The 18,116-nt window shown below is 34.9% G+C and overlaps 2 protein-coding genes across 5 annotated transcripts; both read right to left on the bottom strand.

Annotated features, from left to right (window-relative positions):
- Positions 1 to 1,184: 1,184 nt before the first annotated feature.
- LOC135849423 (uncharacterized) lies at positions 1,185 to 4,087 on the bottom strand. The gene is made up of 5 exons (XM_065369862.1): positions 3,897 to 4,087; positions 3,653 to 3,740; positions 2,238 to 2,356; positions 1,604 to 1,742; positions 1,185 to 1,485 (listed from the first exon to the last, which is right to left on the bottom strand). Exons 2-5 carry the CDS (start codon positions 3,711 to 3,713, stop codon positions 1,394 to 1,396), a joined length of 411 nt encoding a protein of 136 aa, XP_065225934.1. The 5' UTR covers positions 3,714 to 3,740; positions 3,897 to 4,087; the 3' UTR covers positions 1,185 to 1,393.
- A 3,019-nt stretch (positions 4,088 to 7,106) lies between these two features.
- Positions 7,107 to 16,669, bottom strand: LOC135846312 (uncharacterized). 4 transcript variants are annotated; one of them, XR_010558948.1, is made up of 10 exons: positions 16,655 to 16,669; positions 15,836 to 16,540; positions 15,533 to 15,620; positions 13,749 to 13,867; positions 13,200 to 13,338; positions 11,797 to 13,048; positions 11,479 to 11,572; positions 8,433 to 8,548; positions 7,977 to 8,115; positions 7,107 to 7,508 (listed from the first exon to the last, which is right to left on the bottom strand). XR_010558948.1 is itself a non-coding variant. In XM_065365322.1 (9 exons), exons 2-5 carry the CDS (start codon positions 15,591 to 15,593, stop codon positions 12,936 to 12,938), a joined length of 432 nt encoding a protein of 143 aa, XP_065221394.1. In that variant the 5' UTR covers positions 15,594 to 15,620; positions 15,836 to 16,007; the 3' UTR covers positions 7,107 to 7,508; positions 7,977 to 8,115; positions 8,433 to 8,548; positions 11,479 to 11,572; positions 11,797 to 12,935. The 4 variants fall into 4 exon arrangements, 3 of the variants coding, with proteins under 3 accessions (XP_065221394.1, XP_065221395.1, XP_065221393.1); XM_065365322.1 differs by lacking the exon at positions 16,655 to 16,669 and having other exon boundaries at positions 15,836 to 16,007; XM_065365323.1 differs by lacking the exon at positions 16,655 to 16,669 and having other exon boundaries at positions 15,882 to 16,006.
- Positions 16,670 to 18,116: the final 1,447 nt, after the last annotated feature.

The following is an 18,116-nucleotide window of genomic DNA, read 5'->3' as shown; positions in this document are numbered from 1 at the left end:
ATGTCGAAAATAGGGTAAATCCCAAATTTCAGCTTTCTTGGTCAATTTGGTAAAATTTTGATTTTTTCCCTCATTTTTGGCCTAAATTTGATTTTCAAAAATTCACCAACAATCGAAAAATTAACTTTAGCATTTGAAATTTTGACATGTGATAAATTTTTACCTGATCTTTCGATCCACCCTTGTACGGTTTGAAAAATATTGTGCAAGTCCTATGCTGGAACGCAGAAAAAAGTGGTACCGGTGGATCGACCGCGGGGGGGGGGGGGGGTGCAATAGATCCTTACGAGCCGGCTCCTCGACTATGAATTGAGAAAGTGATTTTTGTTTTTGAAACGAGATTGTACTTGAAAAGATGTAGACATATTGAAACTTTCAAATTCATGAATTTTCATGATGAAAAATTGTTGTAAAATATGTCGAAATATTGTTTTAAAAAAAATGTTCAATTTCTACAAAATATTGATAAAATTGATTGATATTAAAAAAATCAAAAATGGTAAAAAGAATTGTAAATATGTAAATGTTTAAGTAGTGTTGTTATTGATAAATGACATCTTCAAACTGACATTTTTTCAAAATAAGTATGGCCAACCTCATGGCTCATATTTTGAAAAAATATAAATTTCCAGTAACTTTCTGGAAAGTTTTTACAAAGTTTCCAAAATAATATAAATTTTTGGAAATTTATCATCCATCCATAACTCATTGACTTGACTTCACCTACAAAAGAAAAACATCTAGACCCCGTACTTCTACAAAATCAGCCCATGAGCCTACCCAGCCTACTGTTTTGAGGAAATGATTTCCCCTGACTATTATTAGTACTGTACCACTTTTCCAGACATTCCAGAATCTAGGCTGGTTTTTTCTACTTTCTGAACCTTTTACAAGATATCAAAATACTCGAATAGCAGGGCAGGGGGAGGGAGGATTTCAATTTGGTGAAGAGGAGCCTTTACTTTTAAATTGGTTTGAGCCAATTACACATTTACACCTACCTATTGAAGTTGAAATTAATTGTATAGGTACCTCTACCTATATCAAATGAAATACTTTAATTATTTTATTGTCTGTTTCAATTGAATTAAAATTAAAATTTCACGTAGTTCTTCACAAAGTTATTCATCAAATGTATAAATTTGGCGAGACAACTATTAGTACAAAACATGATGTTATCAATATGCAGAATTGCAGATTCTTTATTTTCAAAACAGTCAAGTAAACTGCGATAGGTATGTGAATTCACACTCGAATACGTATCATTATTAGACCTGACCTAGGTAGTAGGTACATTGAATATATAATAATGCCATAGTTTTTGATTAGTTAAATGTGTTAATAAATAATAATTCAAGATCATTCTTTTCATTCATGAATTGACGCCTGACGGTCAGTTTGTAATTTCGACATACGTTTCTCCCAGGCCTGGAGTTTCGTAATACTTTCCCTGGACTGTAGGATCATCTTCCCAACAAGAAACATCTGAAACGGAAATCAAAGAGAATATTTCTTTTAGTAAAATTAAAATCGTATAGTTAAGGAATCTTTGCAAATACATGCTGCACTTTTGGAGTACCTATGTACAGGTATGTAGCCTTACCACAAGAAACATAAATTCTCATGAACTCATTTCTGTTCTTTATTGAAACACATTCGTATACCCCAATATTATACAATGAAGCGTTTTTAATCTTAAGAACTTTTCTGCGCGGAGTCTCCACTTTTATCGAGTAATTACCCTGAAAACAAAACAAAAAAGAAAATCATAATTATACCATTATAGGTAGTTGGGATTCTTATTTGGTCTAGCAGGGGGAGGGGGGATACTTGATTTTTGAACATATCATCCTGATGTTCGCAATCAATCAATTGGAGTCCAATCAATTTGAAAACAAAAAAAAACAAGTAGGTTTGATAAACAGTTTTAAACATTGTGCTGTTTGAAACGTTCATCATACTCAGTCGTTGGATGTGTGTAGCAGTGGATTGATATTTTGGGGTAATTACCTCTCCACCCTCTTTTGATGAGTACATACCTACTTTACTTATTGGCCAAAACACATTCTAGTCTAATAGCGGATTGTACAACTCATCAACTCTCGGTCAAGAAGTTGAACTTAGTTTAACTGGTCAAAAACAATGAGTTAAACTTAGTTCAGAATTTGAACGAGAGTCGAACAAGTGCCCCATATAGTCTGCAAGTTGGGTGGGCATAATAATAATAAAAAGCTTACACCCATTGTAAAGGAGTGTGTCCATGTGACTTCATCTACATCGTCAGTACAAGTAATAGAAATGTTTTCTCTCCAGGCGTGTTCGACAGCAGTATTATTTTTATAAGGGATCATCACACCTGAAAAATAAAATTCAAGGCACTTATATGTAAGATTTGTTAGGTATTTTTGAAGTCTAATAAAAAATCTGACGTAATATTGGTGTTCAGCGTCACTAAAAACATACTATTTCATGTGTCGCACGAACAAAACAATTTTTTGAACTTTTACCCCATTTGTGGAGGTGCTGGGGGCCATGGGTGAGGTCAATTCGAAAAAATAAGGCTGTATTCGTGTCCAGCGATATCGAAAACATACTATTTCATGTGTCACACGAATGAAACCAATTTTTTTTACTGATATCCCCTTTAGGGAGGTGGTGGGGGCCATGGATGAGGTCCAATTTAAAATCTGACGTCATATTCGTTTTCAGCGTCACCAAAAACATACCACTTCATGTGTCGCACGAACAAAGCACTTTCTTGAACTTTTACCTCATTTGCGGAGGTGCCACCCCCCCCCCCAAAATTTGGGCAAAAAATTAAAAAAAAATCTATGGCATGTGACATATCGAATAGTATGTTTTTGGTGACGCTGAACACGAATATGATGTCAGATTTCTGATTGGACCCCATTCACGGCCCCCAGCACCTTCCCAAATGGGGTAAAAGTTCGAAAAATTGTTTTGTTCATGCGACACGTGAAATAGTTTGTTTTCGATATCGCTGAACACGAATATAGCCTTAGTTTTTCGAATTGGCTTCACCCATGGCCCCCAGAACCTCCTTCAATGGGTGAAAGTCCAAAAAATTGATTGGGGGCCGTGGATGAGAGGTCCAATCAAAAATCTTACGTCATATTCGTGTTCAGCGTCACCGAAAACATACAATTCGACATATCAAATGCCCTGGATTTTATTTTTAAAGTTTTGCTCAAGTTTGGGAGTGGGGGTGCTTACCTTTCATTGAAAGATCCTATCTCAAAAATTGAATATTTCAAAAAAAACATCAAAAGGTACATCTATGGAAATTTTTTCAGAATTGTGCTTTAGAGGTATGCGCTGTTGAAGTTGAGTACCTCGAGACAATGTGAACTAAATTGAAGCTCCCCCCCCCCTGCTTGCGGGCTGTGACCAAATTGATTGCGGGATTCTTACTTATTCGGTGGGTAGACATATTGTAAAAAGAATTTGAGTGAAATCGAAAGACATGACTTTCAGAATCGCATTTTTTTGGTCGAATGACATGGAACGACCTTGGTGTGAAGAATCGATCTCCACAATCACCCAAAAAAGAACATTCCTCAGCCTGATGACCTTATTCATCCAGGCTTCACATAGGTAAACAGATGAAAACTTCTGGTCAGCTGGTACTCACCAAAAGAATATGCTAAATATGCAATCAATATTATGATTAGAATAGATGAATGTCCCATCATTTTCTTGTATTTTAAAACACAGATGGCCTGAAAAAAGAATCAGTTAGTACGAGATTATAACATGATGTTCTTTTGATCATGTTTCAGAAAAAAAAACAACTTTAAAGCATCAAGCATCAATTATTAGAGCAATCAATAAGCAAAAAAACGTTTAATGGAATTTTTGCAAAAATAATGACTTACAGAAGTGAAAAAAATTCAGTCGTTAATAACACTGTAGGTAGGTCTAATAGGTATCTACAGAAAAAAAAAATGTAAACACGACACAGAAATAATACCAAAAAAAACGTTATTTAGGTAGGTAGTAGGTACCTACATATGTGAGAAAAGACACAAAAAGAGTGTCGGAGATGATAGAAGTAAAACACGCCATAGAGACGTGGTTAAAAACAATTACTCGTAAGTAGATCTATATTTAGCTACATCTCGGTTCAGTTTCATCAACATACAAAATATAGTATGTATAGGTTATTAACCAACTAAATCGCGTCTGAACCCCTACAACATACATACATACCAACATACTGAAATAGCAGGGGGAGGGAGGATTTCAATTTGGTGAAGAAGAGATTCGATCCATTTTTCCTAAGACCACCTTTTGATAATTCTGAAAAAAAAGGTGGGACTTTTTGACAATTTTCTCATTAAAGAGAGCTCTTTTATCTAATGGAAAAAATGGAACAATTCTGGCAATATTGACAATTTTTTTTTCATTTTTTTTAAATGAAAAAGCAAACGTTTTTTAGACTTTTAAAGGATGCTTTGATGTAGTCAGATCTAGCCGAAATGCGCCTATTGATATAGTTCATAATTCCTTCCTATAGTGGTGAGATTTTTCCATTTATTCCCTAAGGGTGGAATAAATGTATTATTGCCAGGTTAGCTCACTCCAAGAGGCTTTATAAAATTTCAGCAGACAGATATATGTGAGGGCGCATACGGAAAGGGACCTTATGACCAAAAAATCAATTTTTTATTTCTTCGCCAAATTTTTGTAGGGACTCTTTAAAAATCAAGTAGAACCCTCCATAGGCCCCAATTTTTATTATTTCATAGATTTTTTTACTTTTAAGCGAAGCATGCATACATTTATCATTCATAAAAGTTGAAAAATGACGAAAAAAATTTGAAAAAAGATGTAAAAACGCGTAAAAAATGAAAATTTTACAAGAACTCGTGACTTTAATTAGACATGAGTGGAAAAAATCATTTAAAAAATTTTCCGATAGCGGAACTCGAATCAAAGACTTTCGGCAAGGTACATACACCTAGCCACCGTTATATTTACAAAATGTATTTTTTACAATATAAAACTAACTTTAATGTGAAACTATATAAAAAACACAATTTGAACCGAAAAACACTGCCACAATCAGCAGCAAACGATTTTTATCAAAACTAATACCTTAAAATTCTTGATAATTCAACAGAATTGCTCACTTTATCAACTTTGTAGTGCCTAATTTGGCCAGTACAGGTCGTTGGAGGGCGTGTGTGAATGTGTGATAATGTATAGGACTTTCGAAGTTGGCATAGCCATATGTAATTGTACCTTAAAACAAGGGAAATAACGCAAAACTTTAAACCCTCCTCTTGTGAAATTTTACTTTTGGTCGTAAGGTCCCTTTCCGTATGCGCCCTCACATATGCAATTATTATGTAGTGACGAGAGAAATATATTCTAACACCAAAACAAATTAAGATCGTTTTATTAAAACGTAATTTACAAAGACAGCATCTAATCTTTTAACAAACATTAATGGTTGCCTAAGAGCCATTTTAAGGCAGAGATAGAACATTTTTACATCAGAGTACCATAAAGTAAGACTTGTGTACATCAAAACTATCGATAACAAAATAATATAACTTTGATGAGTAAAAATAAATTAAGCCAAAGAGAACAAGATGTAATTTTGTCTAACTCCATTCGAAAGATATTTTTTAATAATTTAATTGACCAAGTACCCATGCCCTCATGCAATGGTATACTTGCCCATCTACTCTAATTAATCGCTAATGTTAAATTAATTAGATATGAGTAAGTTATTTCAAACTTACTTACCAAACTATACACGTTTTCCATCACTTTCCAGGGCCCTACTAATACCAAAGGCATCAATGGAACTTGACTAAAAAAGATCCATTTTAATTCTTTGCACAATGCATACCTGACTGGTTCAGGGTACATTGCCAAAAAGACACAAATTAATGATCATCGGATCCATGATCCATGACCAAATTAACAATGAATTAACCACCGACCGGAGTAGCGTAAATTAAAAGGGTAGACCATGATTTTCATCATCACTACTGTGAATAATTTCTACTCTCAGGTAAGAAATTATATGATAAAATCACTCCGATACAGACGTTTGCGACGAGGTACCTATTTACTGCAGGTTCAGGAGCCAAGTGGTTTTTGGCGCTAAAACGATTCAATTTATACTTAGAAAAAAGGGTGAAATAGGATCCTCCCCCGCGATCACGTGGTAAAAAGGGGTAAGAAATGCTCGCGGTGTCAGTATATTTCAAAGGGATTCCGCGACCTGCCAAAAAGCGAGCATTCTTTACAATAGATTTTGATAAATAATGATCTTATTTTCCTATCTCGAGCCATAAATGTCGCGGTGGCTGTCAACCCTTGTCTAATAAATAACTTGACTAAATAAGAAGGGTTGACCACCTGTGACGTCATCTGCAAGAATACAGAGTATTTGTACATTTCTAACTCACTAAATATTTAACACGTTTCCATATCTAATATAATAAGTAGGTATAATTTGCATCCCTATAGATGATACCTATCATAGGAATCACCTAAGCCGATTCGGGCCATCTACACTATGTCAACTTGACAATTTTTTTGGCAAATGTAACAGAAAATTGAATTTATTTTTTAAAATTGAGACTTCTTAGTCAAAAAGTACGATCTTCATGCTTTAGAAAAATTATGAAAAATATTTTTCTGTTTTGAAAAAAATCAGGACCCTTTGATAATTATTTTAAGAAAAGCGAGGCTTCCTGACACTGTTAGCAAAAATCCTGACTCTTTAAAATTAGACAAAAAAATCAACTGTCATTTTTAAAAACAAACAGGACTTCTCTGACAAATATTAGGACTGTTGGCAATTTCACAGCAGTCTAGACAAAAAATAGAACTGTTGACATTCTCGACCATTTCACTCCGAGACTACTTCTTTTTTGCAACGTCAACGTTTGTTTTAAGTAGGTATTCTTAGTAACAAATCGTTGTTTAAATCGAATAAAATGACCTAAATGTTGATTATTTAATTGACTTGAAATTGTGTCAATTTTAAAATCTACAGAAGAGATGGTTCAAGAGCAAATTACTGCTATTGAAGTTAAAATTGATTGTACATATAAGTACCTATATTAAAGTAAATAAAATAATAATTTTATTGTCCGTTTCAAATAAATTAAAATTGAAGTTTTATGTAAGTAACAAAGTTATTGATCAAATTCGTAGAATTGGAGAGATAACTAGATTAGTACAAAACATGATGTTGATGTTACATGCAGATTGTTTACTTAGATGGGTATATTCTAATAGTCGAGTAAATTGATATCTTATCATTAGACCTGGGTAACAGGTACATTAAGTGTAATAATGTCATAGTTTTTTTTTTTAGTTAAAGCTGTTAATAATTCAATGTTGTCCGTGTCCTCGCCATAAATCATCAATGTGTTGTTTGTTTGAACTTCGAATAGTCATAATTCCATCAGTCCAGGTATACATGCGTTTGCCTGTTTCAGGATCTATGAAACAAGAATCATCTGAAACAGAGATCAAAGAGAATACTTCTTTTGGTGAAATTAAAACCGTATAAGTTTAGGAATCATTGCAAATAAGTACATAAGGTACATGCAGCACCTTTGGAATTGGAGTATCATAAGGTTACCTACCTCCATCTAAAAAAAAAACTGATTTTAATAATTTTGCATTTTTGGGATTTGTGTGACATTAATTGTAGATCACTTTTCCATCTTCGAACACTCTCGAGGGTAACAAGGGGAATATTTTTGTTCCATTCTTTTGAAAAACTCTTGTTTCTTCAATAAACCTATTTTCCATTTCGTATTAAAGGGTAAGCAACTCGCGCCTCAATCAATTCAATTTCAACTGTACTTATAATTTGGGATTATTTTCTTGCCCAAGTCAGATTGAAAACTGTTTTATTTTGAAATGCCACAAGCTATACTTTTATGGTGGGTTACTTAGACCCTGTGTACAGTTAGCCTTACCGCAATGAACAGAAATCCTCATCGACTCCTTTCTGTTCTTTGTTGAAGCACATACATACATCCCAGTATGATCCTCAGTAGCGTTTCTTATTTGAAGGACTTTTCTGTACGGGGTCTCTGCTTTTACTGTGTAATTACCCTGAAAACAAAACAAAACAGAAAATCACAATATTTGCCATAGTTGGAATTCTTATATTTAGAGCAGGTGGGGGACACTTGATTTTTGAAAATATCATCATGATGTTTGCGATCAGCAATCAAACATCGTGCTGTTTGAAACGTCCATCCGCAGTCACTGCATGTGAGTGGTAGTGCATTGATACTTTGAGAGTAATTAAATAGTTATTTGAAACTACAACCTCCTCTCTCCCCTTTTTCAGTGAATAGGTACTTATTGGCCAAAACACATCTAGACCAAGTCTACAAGTTGGGTGAAAATAATAATAAAAAGCTTACACCAGCTGAATAGGCAGCGAACCATGTGACTTCATCTGTACCAGTACAAGTAATAGAGATGGTTTCATTCATGGAGAAATACACATAACTATCATTTTTATATGGGATCAGCACTCCTGAAAAAATAAGATTCAAGACATTCATATTGTGTTAGTTTGTTGAATATTTATTATTTGTATTAACATACACCTATGTTACAGTTATTGACGCAGTGGGGTCATTCCATGTCAATTTGACCAACAAAAAAATGCAATTTTGAAAGTCTTGTCTTTCGATTTCGCTCAAATTTTGTTTACAATGTCTATCCTCCCAATAAGGAAGAAACTCGCAATCAGTTTAGTCACGTCCCCCCCCCAGAGAGTGGGTGGGGGGGGCTTCAATTATTTTCAAATTGTCTCCAGGTATTCAACTTCAGCAGCGCATAGCCCCAAAGCTATGACACTTTGATCAAAACTGATTTCACAGTTCGAAATGGCATTGCATTTTGAACTTTTCAAGCATTTTGAAATTTTCAAAGCTGTGAGTGGAAGCTACCATTAAAAATTCTGAAAAAAATGTCCATAGATGTATCTTTTGAGGCTTTTACGAAATATTCAATTTTCGAGATGGTATCTCTTAATAGAAGAAGAGCACCCCCTCCCCCAAATTTGGCCAAAACTTTCAGCAAAAAATCTGGGGCATGTGATATATCGAATTGTATGTTTTTGATGACGCTGAACACGAATATGACGTCAGATTTTTGATTGGACCCCCCTCCACGGCCCAACAATTTTTTTAGACTTTTACCCACTGGAGAAGGTTATGGGGGCCATGGATGAGATCAATTCGAAAAACTAAGGCTATATTCGTGTTCAGCGATATCAAAAACATACTATTTCATGTGTGGCACGAACAAAACACTTTTTCGAACTTTTATCCCATTTAGGGAGGTGCTTGGGGCCGTGAATGGGGTCCAATCGAAAATCTGACGTCATATTCGTGTTCGGCGTCACCAAAAACATACTATTCGATATGTCACATGCCCCATATTTTTTTTTGAAATTTTTGCCCAAATTCGGGGGAGGGAGCACCTCCCCAAATGGGGTGAAAATTCAAGAAAGTGTTTTGTTCGTGTGACACATGATGTGGCATGTTTTCGGTGACGCTGAACACGAATATGACGCCAGATTTTTGATTGCCCCCTCCCCACCAATCCACAGACCCCCCCGCCATTTTTTGGACTATCATTTCACCCATTGAAGGAGGTTCTGGTGGCCATGGGTGAAACCAATTCGAAAAACTAAGGCTATATTTGTGTTTAGCGATATCGAAAACATACTATTTCATGTGTCACACAAACAAAACACTTTTTCGAACTTTTACCCCATTTGGGGAGGTGCTGGGGGCCGTGGATGAGGTCCAATCCAAAATCTGACGTCATATTCGTGTTCAGCGTCACCAAAAACATTCTATTCAATATGTCACATGCCTTGGATTTTTTTTGAAATCTTTGCCCGAATTTGGGGGGGGGGAGCACACCCCTCCCCATGGGGTAAAAGTTCAAAAAAGTGTTTTGTTAGTGCGACACATGAAGTGGTATGTTTTCGGTGACGCTGAACACGAATATGACGTCAGATTTTAGATCGGACCTCATCCATGGCCCCCAGAACCTCCCGAAAGGGGGTAACAGTCAAAGAAATGGTTTCATTCGTGTGACACATGAAATAGTATGTTTTTGATATCGCTGAACACGAATATAGCCTTAGTTTTTCGAATTGGACCTCACCCCTGTTCCCCAGAACCTCTCCCAATGGATAAGTCCAAAAAATTTGTTGTGGGCCATGGATGGGGTCCAATCAAAAATCTGACGTCATATTCGTGTTCAGCGTCACCAAAAACATACCATTCGATATATCACATGCCTTAGATCTTTTTTTAAATTTTTGCTCAAATTCGGGAGGGGGGAGCACCTCTCCTCCCATGGGGTAAAAGTTCAAAAAAGTGTTTTGTTCGTGCGACACATGAAGTGGTATGTTTTTGGTGACGCTGAACACGAATATGACTTCAGATTTTGGATTGAACCTCATCTACGGCCCCCAGCACCTCCCCAAAGGGAGTGACAGTCAAAAAAATGGTTTCATTCGTGTGACTCATGAAATAGTATGTTTTCGATATCACTGAACACGAATATAGCCTTAGTTTTTCGAATTGACCTCACCCATGCCCCCCTTCCCCAGAACCTCTCGCAATGGATAAAAGTCCAAAGAATTTTTTGGGGTCCTTGGATGTGGCCCAATCAAAAATCTAAAGTCATATTCGTGTTCAGCGTCACCAAAAACATACCATTCGATATATCACATGTCCCAGATGTTTTTTTTGAGAGTTTTATCCAAATTTGGGGGAGGGGGTGCTCCCATTCTATTGAAAAAATAAAAAGAAGATCCTATCTTGAAAATTGAATATTTCGAAAAAGCATCAAAAGGTACATCTATGGAAATTTTTTTCAGAATTTTTAATGGCATCTCCCACTTACAGCGCCATTTTGAAATATGAACTTTCAATCTGAAAGTCCAACTTTCAGCTTTTGAAAATTTCAATATAATTTAAAAGTTCAAAATGCAATGCCCTTTCGAACTGTGAAAGCAGTTTTGATCAAAGTATCATAGCTTTGGAGGTATGCGCTGCTGAAGTTGAGTACCTCGAGACAATGTGAAAATAATTGAAGCTCCCTCTCCCACTCGCCCACTAAGGGGGCTGGGACCAAACTGATTGCGGGTTTCTTACTTATTGGAAGGATAGACATTGTAAAAAAAATTGAGCGAAATCGAAGGACATGACTCAAAAACGTTGGTCGTGTACATATTTCACCTCTAATGTAAAATTGTAGGGAATGTACATTACTTTAGGGTTGAATTGGGCTCATCTCTTCTTCTGCATAACTCAAAAGAATTGGATGATGGAAGAAAGTAAGGAGAATCAATTTCTACAATCTCCCGAAAAAGAACATTCGTCAGCCTCACATACCTAAACAATAAACATAGATAAAAATTTCTGGTCTGGTACTCACCAAAAGAATATGCTGAATATGCAATCAATATTATGAGTAGAATAGATGAATGTCCTATCATTTTCTTGTATTTTGATTTTGAAATACAGATGACCTGAAAAAAGAATCAATTGGTTTGTTAATATGAAGTTATTTTGATCATACCATAGAGAGTTGTTAGAAAAAAAACAACTTGAAAACATAAAGCATCAATTAAAAGAGCAACCAATAAGCAAAAAACGAAAGCAAAAACTCGATCTTTCCATGAATGGAATTTTCACGAAAATCACAATTCATTAAGGTATACAATTTAGTGATTAAAAACACAGTAATACCTACAGAAAAAAATGTTGATAGGACACAGCAGTACTCCTATGGAAAACGTTATTTAAGTACCTATGTGAGAAAGGATACAAAAAGAGTGTCGAGATTATATAGAAGTACGTGTAAAACACATGGGGATGTGATTAAACACAAATTACTCGTAGGTGGATCTATATTTAGCTACATGTGGGTTCTGCAGTTTCATCAACGTGTAGTATGTTAAACAACTAAACCTCTTGAAAAACTCGCATTAAATTATTTTTGGATCATACATGAAAAGAATGAAAAGCAGAATTGGAAAATGTTGGAAAAAAATACTTTAAACTTTTATTCGTGGTTTATTTGACAAAAATTATACAATTTGAAATTTTCGACAAAAAGTGAGACTTTTTGATAATTTTAGCATAAATGAGATGTTTTAGGCAATTTAAAAAAAAATAATTTTAAAAATGAGGACTTTTGACTTTTGAGATCCATTTTTCCTATTTTGGGGTTTTTCGACAATTTCGACAAAAAATGGAGCTCTTTTAGACAATTGAAAAAAATGGGACATTTCTAGCAATTTTGGCTAAAGGTTTTTTTTTTTGATAAAAAACAGCAGACATTTTTAGGCGTTTGGTGGATAAATTTTTTTTTGGCAATTTTAACATGAATTTTTGTTCAAAAAGTTGGACTTTTTATTAAGAAATTATGAGGAAATCCATTTTTTTTTTTTTTGGACAAAAATCAGAACTTTCATCAGATGGTTTTGAAAAACAAACAGGACTTCTCTAACAATAATATTAGGATTTTTGATGATTTCACAGTAGTCTAGACAAAAAATCTTGACGAATTTACTCCAAGGCAACTCTTTTTTGCAACGTCAACATTTCTACTGTTCTGTTAAATGTTGATTATTTAATTGATTTGGAATTGTGTCAATTTTTAAATTTATAGAAGGGACGGTTCAAGAGTGAATTACACCTATTGCAGTTGAAAATAATTGTATAGGTATATCAGATAAAATAGGTAATCATTTTATGATTTTATTGTCCGTTTCAATTAAAGTAAAATTAAAATTTGACGTAGTGCATAATGTCATAGTTTTTGATTAGTTAGATGTGTTAATCATTCAAGATCATTGTTTTCATTCATCAATAATTGACGCCTGATGGTCAGTTTGTAATTTCGGCATGTGTTTCTCCCACGGCTGGAGCTTTGTAGTGGTCTTCCACATCTGAAATATAGCGATACCAGATGACTGTAGGATCTTTCTTACACGATTCATCTGAAACGGAAATCAAAGATAATATTTCTTTCAGTAAAATTAAATCATGGTCGGATTTTTTTCGGATGACCCTCGTATGTATTTTAATATGTCACAAGCTATACTTTTATAGTGGGTTACTTGGACCCTGTGTAAAGGTATGTAGCCTTACCGCAATTAAGATAAATCCTCATGAACTCATTTCTGTTCTTTGTTGAAACACAGTCATACATCCCGGTATTATAGAACGAAGCGTTTTTTATTTTAAAGACTTTTCTGTGCGGTGTCTCTACTTTTATAGAGTAATTAGCCTGGAAACAAAACAAAACAGAAAATCACCATTTACGCGTACCATATAGTTGGAATTATTATTTAGAGCAGGTCATGAGGTCAATACTGGATTTTTGAAAATGTCATCCTTGAAAAAAAAACACAAGTTTCAAGTAGCAATGTTTCAAATGTTTGTTTGTTTGGTTTTTTTCATTTTTTTTGTTGTTGTTCTAAACTGAAGTTTTAAACATTGTGCTGTTTGAAACGTCCATACTCAGTGGATGGATGAGGATGTGAGTGGTAGTGGATTGATATTTTGAGAGTGATCCAATGGTAATTTGAAACCACACTCATCTCTCTACCCTCTTTTGGTGAGTACTTATTGGCCAAAACACATCTAGTCTGGTGGTAAGTCGTTGCAAGTTGAGTGAGAATAATAATGAAAGCTTACACCCATTGCGAAGAAATGCGTCCATGTGACTTCATCTACATCGTCAGTACAAGTTATGGAGATGTTTTCTTTCCAGGAGTAATAGACAAAAGTATTATTTTTATAAGGGATCATCACTCCTGAAAAAAAAAATTCAAATGCACTTACATGTAAGTTTTTTTATATTTGTATTAAAATAATGTAGTTTGTTGACACAGTGGTGTATGTTTTTGGTGGCGCTGATGACGTCAGCTTTTTGATTGGACCCCCATCCACGGCCCCCAGCATCTCCCCAAAGGGGGTAACAGTCAAAAAAATGGTTTCATTCGTGTGACACATGAAATAGTATGTTTTCGATATCGCTGAACACAAATATAGCCTTAGTTTTTCAAACTGATCTCACCCATGGCCCCCTCCTAACCTCCCCCCAATTTGGACAAAACTTCAAAAAAAATCTGGGGCATGTGATACATTGAAATGTATGTTTTAGGCGACGCTAAACACGAATATGATGTCAGATTTTTGATTGTACCCCCATCCACGGTCCCCAACAAATTCTTTGGACTTTTATCCATTGCGAGAGGTTCTGGGGGGGCCATGGGTGAGGTCAATTCTCAAAACTAATGCTATATTCGTGTTCAGCGATATCGAAAACATACCATTTCATGTGTCACACAAATGAAACCGTTTTTTTGACTGTTACCCTCTTTGGAGAGGGGCTCGGGGCCGTAAATGAGGTCCAATCCGAAATCTGACGTCATATTCGTATTCAGCGTCATCAAAAACATACTATTCGATATGTCACATGCCATAGATTTTTTTTTGATATTTTTGCTCAAATTACAGGGGCCCTCAAATGGGGTAAAAGTTCAAAAAAGTGTTTTGTTCGTGTGACACATGAAATAGTATGTTTTCGGTGACGCTGAACACGAATATGACGTCAGATTTTAGATTGGACCTCATACACGGCCCCCAGCACCTCCTCATAAGAGGTAACAGTCAAAAAAAATGGTTTCATTCGTGTGACATATGAAATAGTATGTTTTCGATATCGTTGAACACGAATATAGCCTTAGTTTTTCGAATTGATCTCACCCATGGCCCCCAGAACCTCCACAATGGGTAAAAGTCCAAAAAATTTGTTGGGGGCCATGGATGGGGGTCCAATCAAAAATCTAACATCATATTCGTGTTCAGCGTCACCAAAAACATACAATTCGATACATCACATGCCCCAGATGTCTCTTTGAAAGTGGTGTCCAAATTTGGGGGAGAGGGTGCTCCCTCTCTATTGAAAGATCCCATCTCGAAAATTGATTATATCAAAAAAGCATCAAAAGGTACATCTATGGACATTTTTTCAGAATTTTAAATGGTAGCTCCCACTCACAGCGCCATTTTAAAATTTCAATTTTCAATTTGAAAGTTCAACTTTCAAAGTTTCAACTTTTGAAAATTTCAAATGCAATGTCCTTTCGAACTGCGAAATCCGTTTTGATCAAAGTATCATAATTTTGGAGGTATGCGCTGCTGAAGTTGAGTAGCTTGAGACAATTTGAAAATAATCGAAGCCCTCCCCCAACCACCTGCTGTCTGAGGGGGCTGGGACCAAACTGATTGCGGGTTTCTTACTTATTTGGTGGGTAGACACTTGTAAAGAGGAATTTGAACGAAATCTGACTGACATGACTTTCAAATCGCATTTTTTGATTGAATTGACATAGAATAACCCAGGTGAAAAGAATCGATTTCCACAATCAGCCAAAAAAGAACATTCGTCAGCTTGATTCTGATCAGGTACTCACCATAAGAATATGCTAAATATGCAATCAATATTGTGAGTAAAACAGATGAACGTCCTATCATTTTCTTGTATTTTGAAATACAGATGACCTGAAAAAAGAATCAGTTAGTACAGAAGATTTGAAGATTATGTTATTGATCATGCTTTGTAGAGAGTTATGTATTTCGTATTTGAAATATAAATCTTGAAAGCATTAATTATTATTAGAGCAACCAATAAGCAAAAAACCAAAGCAAAAACTCTCTAGCCATCATTACAGCTGATGGCTCGTTTCAACTGAATTTTTGCAAAAATAATAACTTACTGAGGTATAAAATTTAGTGGGTAGTTAAAAAAACCGTAATACCTACAGAAAAAAAAAACGTTGACAGGACACAGAAATATATACTGCCCTAAGAAAACGTTATCTAGGTATGATAAGAGAAAAGACACAGAAAGAGTGTCCGGATTATAGTGGTAGTAAAAACTAAAAACGTCATAAGAGATGTGATTAAAAACAATTTTTCGTGGGTAGATTTATATTTAGCTACATCTATGTTCAGTTTCATTAACGAGGAGATGTACATACCTATATTATAAACGTACAATTCAAATACTGGTATCTCCTTTAATATCGTCGAGTTGTAGGGGGCAATGTCAAAGGAGATAACAATATTTGAATCGTGCGTTTATAATACTCAACTCTGGGAATTTTCATTTTAGTTAAAAGTTCCTTTAGAATCTCGTCTCTGAATGGTTCTGGAAATGAAACATCACTAAGCCCTGGACGGTTGTTTCCTGACTCATATATCTTTTGAACAGCTTCTGCAAACTGTTCGACCGTCATTCCTGCTGCGATAATTCTTGAACGAAATTCTTTAACAACTGGAGTGTCAAGCTTCAAAATCATTCTCCATCTTACATCACGTGCACCTGTTAGTTGTATGGTTGAATCACAAGACAACATTTCTTCCAATGTATCAATCCGATGATTGATCATGAGTAATGCTCGATACATATCACCTAGTTCCTTGAACAAAAAATTAACACAAAGATATAGGTAGTTAGGTAATATAGGTACCTATCTAATAATTTTTTGGTTTAATGTAATAGTTCATGCTGAAAAGAATAAACATTGAATTACCTTGTCGATTTTTGAAGCTCCTCGTTCTTCCCACAGCACCTCATTTTGGTTTTCAGCCTTAACTATTCGTTTTACTACTCCATTTAGCATTCCCTTTAAATTCGTATTTTATTGAATCCTGTTTAATTCCTTCCAAAATTTTGTTAAAAACATTCATTTCCTAAAAATATAAAAGCATTTCTGATCAGATATAGTAATGAAATATTCATTTCATATCAAGATTACCGACCATGCTTACCTGTTCTACTTGTTCCTCAAAGCTGAGAGTTATTCTACCACCACTACAGGGTGATATATTGGTATATGATGGAATGACCACATATATAACAAAAAATTTCAAAGTTGGGAACATTTTGCACACTTTTAAGATTTCAAGATGTTAGAATTGTGTACGGTAGACCAACAGCCACATGAATAATATTAATTTCATTTCAATATTGCATGTTGAGAAATACTCAATCAATACTTAGATGAAATTTATTAATCTATAGTAATCTTCCTAATGAGGATTTTTTTCATCTCAAATACCTAGCCGTTATAAATTTATCTAGTTGAATAGGTACAGGATGTCCGGGGAGTGGTGGTACAAACTTCAGATTTGGATATAACCCGTGGATTAAAAAAAAAGTTAGATAAACAAGTTGCCTATTTCGAAAATTGAAGGAGCAAAATACGGTTTCAAATCTAAAGTAAGAGCCAAAATACAATTTTGAATTTTGACCATGGGGGGTCGGTAGTACCTACTCTGAAAAATGATTTTCAATTTTAAAAAAAATACCAAGTCACAAAATGAACAAACTTTGTTCGGATTATATTTTCCTTACACCAAAATTTAAAAAGTTTTCGAAGCTCAACAACTTCTGATTTGCTAAAAATTTCATTAAATTCATAATTTTCAAGCTCCAAAAACGTTTTAAATTTTAGAGTAAGAGAAACATGATCATGGCAAAATTTGTTTACCTTATTTTTTGACTAAGTAATTCATTTTCACATTCATTTTTTTCATCATTTTTTGAATTTAAAAATTCATTTGTAGCCCCTTAAATTTACAAGTTAGGCAAGAAGTCATAATAGGTAATTTTGTTAATTTTTCAAAGTATGTACTTCTGACCCCCATGGTAGAAGTTGGATTGTGACTCCTAGATATTGAAAACGTATTTTGTCCCTTCAATAATTTTGATTTTGAAGATAGACCATACCTTCACATAACCTATTTTCTTAGTCTATCCGGTTGCATCCAAATCTGAAGTGTGTACTGCCACTCCCTGGACACCTAGTAGATTATTAATTCAATCAAAAATGAATACCTTAGTACTAAAATTTCACATACGGGGTGTTCCTGGAATCATCTGCCAAAATATTGCACACTGTTGATACTGATAGTAGTGTAGTGTAGTAGGAGGAGATGAAAAAAAAAGTTATTATGACTAGTTGCCTATCTTGTGAATTGAAGGAGCCACGT

This window comes from Planococcus citri, chromosome 5 (genome assembly GCF_950023065.1).
Source record: "Planococcus citri chromosome 5, ihPlaCitr1.1, whole genome shotgun sequence".
Lineage (NCBI taxonomy): Eukaryota > Metazoa > Arthropoda > Insecta > Hemiptera > Pseudococcidae > Planococcus > Planococcus citri.
The sequence above is the reverse complement of the archived record's forward strand: the minus strand, read 5'-3'. Positions and strand labels throughout refer to the sequence as shown.